General features: G+C 43.9%; 1 protein-coding gene across 3 annotated transcripts in view; it reads right to left on the reverse strand.

Annotated features, from left to right (window-relative positions):
* The window catches only part of cdh23 (cadherin-related 23), a 799,974-nt gene that overhangs the window by 413,317 nt on the left and 376,155 nt on the right, over nt 1-10,502 (reverse strand). For all 3 annotated transcript variants that reach the window (XM_043679154.1, XM_043679152.1, XM_043679153.1), the window contains exon 15: nt 5,282-5,346. In XM_043679154.1, the coding sequence (XP_043535089.1) occupies nt 5,282-5,346 (65 nt within the window). The remainder of the gene's footprint in view (nt 1-5,281; nt 5,347-10,502) is intronic.

The following is a 10,502-nucleotide window of genomic DNA, read 5'->3' on the forward strand; positions in this document are numbered from 1 at the left end:
GGGGGGGGGGGGGGGGGAGTGGGAGGAGGTATAGACCAAATAAGTGTGAGAGTCAGTGGGTTTAAAGTAGATGTCCATATTGGGTCGGTTGCTGGAAATTTCTGGCTTTTATTGGTAGAGGAATTGAGTTCCGGAGTCCTGAGGTCATGATGCAGTTGTATAAGACTCTGGTGCGGCCGCATCTGGAATATTGTGTGCAGTTTTGGTCGCCATATTATAGGAAGGATGTGGAGGCACTGGAATGGGTGCAGAGGAGGTTTACCAGGATGTTGCCTGGTATGGAAGGAAAATCGTATGAGGAAAGACTGAGGCACTTGGGGCTGTTTTCATTAGAGAAAAGAAGTTTTAGGGGTGACTTGATTGAGGTGTACAAGATGATTAGGGGGTTAGATAGGGTTGACAGTGTGAACCTTTTCCCGCGTATGGAGTCGGGTATTACAAGGGGGCATAGCTTTAAATTAAGGGGGGGTAGATATAGGACTGAAGTTAGGGGTAGGTTCTTCACTCAGCGAGTCGTAAGTTCATGGAATGCCCTGCCAGTAGCAGTGGTGGACTCTCCCTCTTTATGGGCATTTAAGCGGGCATTGGATAGGTATATGGGGGATAGTGGGTTAGTATAGGTTAGGTGGGCTTGGATCGGCGCAACATCGAGGGCCAAAGGGCCTGTACTGCGCTGTATTCTTCTATGTCTATGTCTATGTCTATGTCTCTACCCTATCTCAGACCTCTCCATTTATTGTTCTCCTCCTGTCCTCTTTTTGACAGAATAAAACTGATCAAATTTCTACTTCTTTCCGTCCTGAATGGCCACATTCAATTCAGAACAATAGCACCGTTTCTCTCTTCACAGATACTGTCAGACTTGCTGAGCATTTCCAGGATGTTTTGTTTTCAGATCAGTGAACCATTCAGTTCTTGTGGTGCTGTGGCACTGTCCCTACCTCTGAACCATGAGGACCCACAACCAAATCCCACCTGCTCCCAAAGTGTATCATAAAATCTCCGGACATGTTGATTAGAAAAATATATCCATAAACCCAATTATCTGATCACTGTCATCTTTCTATTTGTGAAATACTGGAAATCCACTTTCTATATTTATTCACAAGTGGGTGTCACTGGCTGGGCCCAGCATTTATTGCCTGTCCCTAGTTGCCCCTTGAGAAGGTGGGAGTGAGCTGCTTTCTTGAACCACTGCAGTCCATGTGCTGTGGGTAGACGCACAATGCCCTTAGGGAGGGAATTCCAGGATTGTGACCCAGCGACACTGAAGGAATGGCAGTATATTTCCAAATCAGAATAGTGAGGGTCTCAGAGGGGAACTTGCAGGTGATGGTGTTCCCATGTATCTGCTGCATTTATCCTTCTAGATGGAAGTGGTCATGGGTTTGGAAGGTGCTGTCAAACTATCTTTGGTGAATTTCTGCAGTGCATCTTGTCGATGGTACGGACTGCTGCCACTGAGCATCAGCTGTGGAGGGAGTGGATGTTAATGGGTGTGGTGCTGATCAAGTGGGCTGCTTTGTCTTGGATGGCAACAAGCTTCTTGAATGTTGTTGGAGCTGCACTCATCCACAAGTGGGCAGTATTCCATCACACTCCTGACTTGTGCCTTGTAGACAATGGATAGGCTTTGGGGAGTCAGGAAGTGAGTTACTCGCATCTGACCTGCTCTTGTAGCCATTGTGTTTTGTGGCGAGTGCAGTTTGAGTTGGTACCTCCCCTAGAATGTTGGAGATAGTGAGGACTGGAAAATCAGAGTAGATAAAATGTGGAGCTGGAAAAAGCACAGCAAGTCAGGTCGCATCCAAGGAGGAAGAAAGTCGATGTTTTGGGCAGGACCTTTCTCAGTCCTGATGAAGCCAGCGATGGTAGCACCACTGAGTGTCAAGGGGCAGGGGTTAAATTGACTCTTACTGGAGAAGGTCGTTGCCTGGCATTTGTGTGCCGAGAATGTGACTTGCCACTTGTCACTCTAAGTTTAGATATTGTCCAACTCTTGCTGCATTTGGACATAAATGGATTCAGTATACAAGGAGTTGCAAATGGTGCTGAATGTTGCACAAATCATCAGCAAATATTCACACTTCTGTCCTAGTAATGAAGGGAAGGTTACTGATGAAGCAGCTGTAGATGATTGGGCCTAGGATGTAGTGGACATGGAGAGGACATTTCAGTATAAGGAGAGAGTAGGACCTGACGGCACATACTCAGAGTGAAGGGACGGCACTTCTGAACTGAAATGAGGAGGAACTTCTTCAGCCAGAGGGTGGTAAATCTATGGAACTCAATGCTGAAGAAGGCTATAGAGATCAAGGCATTGAATGTCTTTGAGACAGAGCTAGATAGGTTCTTGATTAGTAAAGGGATGAAGGGTTATGGAGAGAAGGCAGAAGATTGGGGTTGAGAAACATTTTAGCCATGATTGAATGGCAGAGCAGACTCGATGGGCCAAATGGCCTAATTCTGCTCCTTTAGCTTATGGAATTTAGCTCTGTAGGAAAATGCCTGCTGCAGTTCTTACACTTCATTGCATGCCAGAAATGGCTCATAAATTCTTTGACATATCCCATAATCACAAATGTGGGTGTACAATTCCTAGTTTTCCCTTCTATTTTTCTGCACATTTGGCATAAGTAATGTAAAGTGGCTACTGTCTTCCCAGACCATAGGGCTGCTCTTTCATTGGAAAGAGATGATTAGTGGAGGTTTAACCTGAGGGCCACCACACCTCAGGCATAGGGAGAGGTTGAGAAGGGCAGTCCTTCATGGTAACCTCAGCCGAGAATTCAACTCACGCTGCTGGCAACCCTGCACAGCATAAACTGGCCGTTTGGCCAACTGAACTAACTGACCTTGAATATTACATATGTCTCCTGTTGCAAAAATTAAACTAATTGTTCAAGCTAAAGTTTCAGAGGCACGTGCGGTGTGTTGGCAATGATACAGCTGGCTTTGCTGAGGGTTAGTCTTATAGCTGGGTTACTCTTCACAATTTTTGTTGCAAATGTGCCAGCTGTCATGTGAACAGTGAGATCATTGAATTAACAGAAATATATTACAGCTAAGGTCAGGGATTTGCGGTGAGCGAATAAATCCAGTTCCATTTGTACATGCTGGACTTCAATCATTCTGTACAGTTTCTGAAAACGTCAATGCTATGGTCCAATTTGCATCAAACTGATGCACGGGGACATTAAAAAGGAACGCATGCTTATGTAAAAAAAGTTTTTCCAAAACTGCGTCACAGGAATTTGAACGCCTTTTGAACTCTTCAGGGGTCGTTTGGGCTTCAGGTGACAATTTCAAACAAAGCAATATAGATTCTTCCACCAGCTTTAAACAAAACTCCCTGCACTTGTGCTGATTTCAATGGCATTCAAAACAGGAGGAGTGTGTAATAGACAGCAGAATCAATATGACCCATTTTTACATGTCACCAAAGGCTGAATTACATCTCTACTCACCTGTCGTATCTCGAAGGACAACAAAGAAATAAATGTTCACGTGCTGTTCCCTTTCTCGAGTAAAATCGGCCACTTATCTCAAAGTGGAATCAATGGGGACCTCTTGCATTTTAGCTAGTGGTACATGCTGATATTTCCTGCCTGTTGCAAAGTCTTCCAGGTTCATTTTGGAGTTGACAGCTCCCACCCCCCACAGACAGACAGACAGACACACAAGTACAAAACAAAACGTCGAGGCAAAGTGGAAATGGGACACAAAACTGATGCAGAGAAAAGCACCCTCGAGATTAAATTATCAGTAGCTCTCCATTCATTTATACTGTGCCTTTCAAAAGCCTTAAGACATTTTAAAACCCTTCACACAGGAAATGAATTACTTTTGAAGTGTAATCACTGTTGTTTTTGCAGGCAAACCTGACAGCCAATTTGCGCAGAGCAGGAGCTCAGCGATGGCTAATCTATTCTGGCAGTGTTGTTTGAGAGATCACTGGTGGTGAGGACAATGAGAGAATTCCCTGATCACCTTCACACAAAACACAGCAGGATCTATCATATTCACCTGGAAAGGCGGCACATTTGTGCAAAGCAGCATTCAAAGGAGCCCCCCCCCCCCCAAAGGACACGCAGAAACTGAGAAAATAATAATGGGGGAAAGGCCATTCAGCCCTTCAAGCCTGCTCTCCCATTCCATAGAATCACGACTGATCATCAACTCAGTGCCCTGTTCCCACTTTCTCTCCCCCCCCTCCCCCCATCCCAATATCTGATTCTTTTACTCCTAAGAACTATATGTAACTCCGTCTTAAAAACATGTTTTGTCCTCAAATACCTTCTGTGGCAGAGAATCCACAGATTCATCACTCTCTCGATGAAGAAATTTCTCCTCATCTCAATGGCCTACTCTGTATTAATAGAACACGCCCCCTGGTTCTGGACTCCTTCACCATTGAGAACATTCTTCTTGCATTTACTCCATCTCACCCTGTCAGAATTTGCTAGGTTTTTCTATGGGAGCCCTCTCTTCATTCTTTTGAACTGCAGTCTATATGATCCTAACCAATCCATTCTCACTTCATCTGTCCATCCTGCCATCCCAACCCTGCATGGACAGAAACAGCAGCTGAGATTATAAGGTGCTGAGTGAGGGTTGGAGTCACATCTTGTTTCTTCGAACGCTGAAGCATCACTGGTAGCAAGACCAGGAGATTTTCCAGCGGAGGGAGAAATGCTGTGTGTACAGCTGGGAAGCAGCAGGAAGATCTGGGTCAGTTTTTGTTATTGTTTATAATGGCTATGGATACTGGAAACTGGAGTGGAGGCTGTAACAGATCAGCCATTATCTTACAGTATAGTGCAGCAGGCTTGAGGGGCTGAATGGCCTGCTCCTACTCTATACTTTCTTACTAATGTAGGATAAGTTGCAAATTAGGTTGTTTAATGACTGGGGAAGGCCAGCCTGAGAGATAGGAAAGCCACCAGCTGCTAGCAGTGAGTTAAATAGATATTCTTACAGACAAAACAAAAACTGTGGATGCTGGAAGTCAGAATCAGAAATGGAAAGTGTTAGAGAAACTCAGCAGGTCTGGCAGCTCCACAGGTGCTGAGTTTCTCCAGCACTTTCTGTCTTTGTTTTAAATCCATACACTTCCTCTCTTTAGCAGTGAAGAGAACTAGTGAGGCAATATGTCACATCACTTGGCAGTTTGTCGATAATTGATTGTATGGCATTATTAATTGTATAGTTTGTAAAACTGACACGCACAGACCACACAGTTACAGATGCTGAAACTCTATTGTCCAGAGCAAGTTCCTACCTGTCAGATTCGTCACTGAAAAAATAATTGACATTTCCGTAGCTTCCAGTGTCATTATCTGTAGCCTGGAGGAAACAACAATGGAATAGCACATTAGCATCAGGAGAACAAGTACAATTGCGCCATCCCTGTACTTTTAGCTCACATCTCCAACTCACTGGTCATGAATACAGCTTGTGAGTCACACACAGAGAAGATAAAGGTAAATATGGAACAGCACTAGCAAGTTCAAATTAAGCAAACATTGCGAAAGATCTGAAGCACCAGGACAAATTTCATGAGCATCAAGCGAAGTTAGATAAAAAAATCTCTGCGCTTCCTCTCCCCAAACGACCTCATGGACTGAGAGTACAGACTCGTGGGTGGTTCATGGAACAGTTAAAGTGCAATGTGAGGCTACTCTGCCCGTTCACCTGGCTCCCCGAGGAGCAATTCACTCTGTGCCACTCCCCTGCTTTTCCAGAGCCTTCACACTGACTGAACACAAACTCCAGACACAGCGAGCTTTTCCCCTTTTCCAGTCTTTAATCGTGAACTCAACTACTTGTCCTCAGTTTCCTTCCCAATACCCATTGTGCAGCCCTTCAAAAGGTTGTGATGGTCTAGATGGAGTGAATGGCCCCCTTCTCTGCCTTAATGCCTCTGAAGTCTTTGCTTGGCCACTCAGACTACTCAGTGAGCTGTTGTACTCTTGGAACAGTGACGGTAGTGAAATAGAACTGACCACTGTCACCTGGAAGCTGAATTTTCATGTTCATTTAAAGGGTCATTGTAGGACGAGTTTTTTAATTACATAACCCATCTTTGCATTCCCAGTTACAAGTGAAATATCCTAAAATCTGGTAAAACTTCATGAATTGGATGCAAAACTCAAAGACTTTGGAAATTCTTTCACACTAAGACGGTATCCTAACCCCAAATTTCAGTTGAGCTTTTCATATTAAAGCAATGTGACACCTCCATTTCCTTATGGCAGATTTGTCTGATTGAAACTATTGATTTAATTCCAATTATTGCTGAATTTTGGGCAGGCTTGAGCTGTTGACATTATTTCTCCAGAGTGGAGGAGACTGATCAAATGCATTTCACTTAAGACTCTCAAAGCCGATGGAGAGATAAACCTCTTATCTTGTCAGCTTAATAGAAGTTCAGTTTAATTTGCAAAGGTGTAGATTTGACAGCATGTCTGTAAAATTTCAAATAAAAAAAACCAACCAGGGTTAATAGCAACGGCTGCTGCCAACGAGGTAAGACCATCCATCTCTCTATGCACAGTCCATTACTGCATTCATGCTGACCACTGCCCCCAATATCTGTCCTTTGCTCTCTATGACAGCTAGAATTTCCGAGACAGAAAGTTATTTCTAATTTACAGGTTCACACAATGAAGAGCTGTGGTGAGAAATTCACCGAATATCACAAGTATTTTGTCAGCTGCTAGATTTGAGGGAGTTGGAATATTTAACAAATGACCAGCCTGAGGAATCACCCTGTAAAAGGAAGGATTCTCAATTATTTATTGATGCACTTTAATTTTACTGTAAAATGTAAGAAAGTTTATTGCATTGGATTCAAAGTTCTCTCACTCTTTTCTGCACAAATAAATGGTAGCTCTCTCCATTCCGGTTTCTGCCTCTGAAATACATTGATACTTCAGTGCAGTCCTGAGGGAGTGCTGCACTGCCAGAGGTACTGTCTTTCCAGTGAAACAGTGTTCCCATCTGCTTTCTCAGATGGATGTGTAAAAACTCATGGTGTATTGTGAAGGTGAGTAGTATTGGCCAATCTTTATGCCCCACCGGAGCAGATTACCTCATCACTTGCTGCATATTTGCCACGTTTTCTGACACAAAGGGTCTTGATTGGCTGGCAGATGCTGCGACTGCTGACATCATCAAAAGTGTTATAAAAGGGCAAGTTCTTTTTTTCTGTTCACACCCGTCATGCATCGCAAACTCCTGCAGCGTCAAGAGCTGATTGAGAACAATGATCCACTCGGGTACGCAGTCTGATGCCAACTGGGGTCTGGGGGTTGAGAGAGATCACATGGACCTGCTCATCAGACAGGAAGGGCTTCAGTAATTGCAGATGGATATCCACCCAGCCCCAGCACACAGATAAGAAAACCAGTCTGCTCTTTTTTAATGGTTTCTAACTAGAAAGATTTCATTTTAAATCCTTTTAAAAAAACAGCATTGATATATCACAATGGTTGTCAGATGTTCCTGTATGGGAGATTTCTACATTCTGTCAAATTCTGTCAAATCTCATTACACTCCTGGGGTTCCCTGCAAATTCCGATATATTCCTGGGCTTCCTTGTAAATTGTGCTGCATTCCTGGGAGTTTCCCGCAAGCTGTGCTTCACTCCCCTTACACATACCCTATCTTAGCTTTCAGAAATCTACGCTAACTGCCCAATCAACTGTAGAACATGCTCATTAGAATTCAACAAATAATTTCTGCTACATCTACAAATATTGTGGCAGGGTGGGGGACAGGTGTAGTATCGAATACAGAGATTCATGGCTGTAACCAGACTTTGGGCGTCATAGTGGCTCAGCAGTTCACACTGCTGCCTCACAGCGCTAGGCACCTGGGTTTGATTCCAGCCTCGGGCGATTGTTGGGTGTGGAGTTTGCACTTTCTCCCCGTGTCTGCGTGGGTTTCCTCCGGGTGCTCCGGTTTCCTTCCACAATCCAAACATGAGCAGGCTCGATGGATTGGCCATGCTAAATTGCCCATAGGGATGTGCAGGTTAGGTGGGTGAGCCATGGGAAATACAGGATCACAGGGATGGGGTAAGGGGTGGGTCTGGGTGGGATGCTCTTCAGAGGGTTGGTGTGGAATCAATGGGCCAAATCGTCTGCTTCCACACTGTACAATTCTAAATCTGGTGGTCTGTATGGGGTAATCTAGTCCAATTAGAAACTCTGCCTTATGTGACAAAAGCATAAGTCTCTTCCTGTAAATGACTGCCATTAACATTTGAGTGGTTTACTGTTACAAAAGATGCTTTCTTCATGTGTGACATCTGTGATAGGGTTAGGGTTACACCAGATTTGGAGGCCATGTTCAGTGTACAGAAGCTCTATTCTTCATGGAGAAAGTGAACTATTCCTAATGTGTGATAGTACACATGTAGATTGTGCCTCAACACTCTAACCATGAACACAGGCTAAACTCAAGGGATCATTTACTCCTGAGGATAAGAACTCAGCAGCATTGAAACATCTTCACTCAGAGAGTGGGGAGCCTGAGGAATCCTCTGCCATAGAAAGTTGTTGAAGCCAAAGCATTGAAACATTTCAAGAAGGAGTTAGATATAGTACTTAAGACTTCAGAGATCAAAGAGTATAGGGAGACAGGGTATAGAGAGTTGGATGACCAGCCACAATCGTACTGAATGCTGGAGCAGGCTCTAAGGGCTGAATGGCCTACTGAATGGCTTCTGTTTTTCAAGTTTCTACGTCTCACGTTTTGCAGCAGCCAATTCAAAACAGTCTCTGTAATGGTCTCATTTGGCTCGACACTCCTTGGTCCATATTCAACATGGTATTGTCAGGCAACTGTTAACACTGTACTGGGGAAGCAACTTCATTGAAGCTGCTGGAACGGGATATCAGGAGGCTGAGACTGTTCAAGATTAATGATGAAGGGCTTTTGCCTGAAACGTCAATTTTCCTGTTCCTCAGATGCTGCCTGATCTGCTGTGCTTTTCCAGCACCATTCTAATCTTGTTCAAGATTAATGTCTATCCCATTGCATCATTGTGTTTAATGGTGACAACAAATAAGGGGTACTTTACTTGAATGTAGATCAGCCCTGAAGCAAACTAAAGCTAAATCTGAAATGAGCTCTGACCCAGAACTGAGGAATAATGTTTTTGCTCGTTCGTCTCTTGCCACTCCATCCTCTTTGTTCCACTTGCATAAGGAATATTCCCCAGCTCCGAAAGTGCCAGCTCATGTGTAATTACCTCTAGTCACCCTCAGCAATTGAAGACTTGGCTGTGAACCTGTCACTTTGGACAAGTCTCTGATAAAATTACGCCTTGTTCGAAGAGCAGCTACCAGCTCAAGCATGCGTCTTCTTCCCCTCTCACACAAACAGCATCTAACACGACTTCTGGATCACTGAAAACACAGAAACCTATTCATTATCACACATTCTTGTAAGGCTACAGCGGTATAACGAATATAATAAAAGCTGACAGAATGCTTTTAGATAAAGAGGTTCAGCTTTTATTTAAACTATGAATAAAATTGATGGAAAGCAAATTGCTTTTGCCAGAAGCTCTTCTTTAAAAGAGTCATAAAAGGATCCAATTATTAAATGTCAGAAAGTTGTCAGAAGCTGTGATGACCTGCAGCCATCACACACAACTGAATTCTGTTACTGCCTGTACCACTTCAAACTGAAGATTTGCAGAACGCACGGTGAAAGGTAGACATCTGTGGTCAGCTTGTCCAAGAGAAAGGCCGGCTACAGCTCTTGGTTGTCAGATACATTGCACTTCACGGCTCCTTGCCTGGTGTATCTTCAATGCACAATTTGCAATTAATTTGTCTCAAAAAAAAATTCAAGCACTTCATATGTAATTAATTATTCTAGAGTGCGATGATTGCTTTAGATCAAACACAATTGCTACTGGACCAGGGTAAAGAACTTCAAGCGTTGACGAGATGGGTGGGCCCGGTTCAGCAGCTTTTAGCCATGTTGGGGTCAAGGCTCACAAAACGTAGAAAGAGGTAATTGTGAGAAATGAAACCTTTTCCTAACACCTCTCCTCCCATAGAATCCAGCAAGCCTATACTCTCAATCTCTGCTTTCTTTAAAATAAAATTTCATTCTTGGGATGGCTAAGCCGGAATTTACCAGCTCGATGACAGTCACGAGTCAACTACATTGTTGTGGTTTCAGAGGCACATGTCGATTTCCTTCCTTAAGGATCTGAAGAAACATGAGTGACCCAAAACATGAGTGACCCAGATGGGTTTTCACCACAATTGGGAGCGGTTAGGCTGTCAGATCTTGCACCCACTTTGTGAGCACATGAACCTTTTTGCATTACTTACTATCAAGAGGAAGTGTGGACTGCAGATGCTGGAGGTCAGAGTAAAAAATGTGGTGCTGGAAAAGCAGAGCCGGTCAGGCAGCATCCGAGGAGCATAAACCCTTCATCAGGATTGTGGGGCGGTGTGCTGAGAGATAAATAGGAG

This window comes from Chiloscyllium plagiosum, chromosome 38, assembly GCF_004010195.1.
Source record: "Chiloscyllium plagiosum isolate BGI_BamShark_2017 chromosome 38, ASM401019v2, whole genome shotgun sequence".
Taxonomy (NCBI): domain Eukaryota; kingdom Metazoa; phylum Chordata; class Chondrichthyes; order Orectolobiformes; family Hemiscylliidae; genus Chiloscyllium; species Chiloscyllium plagiosum.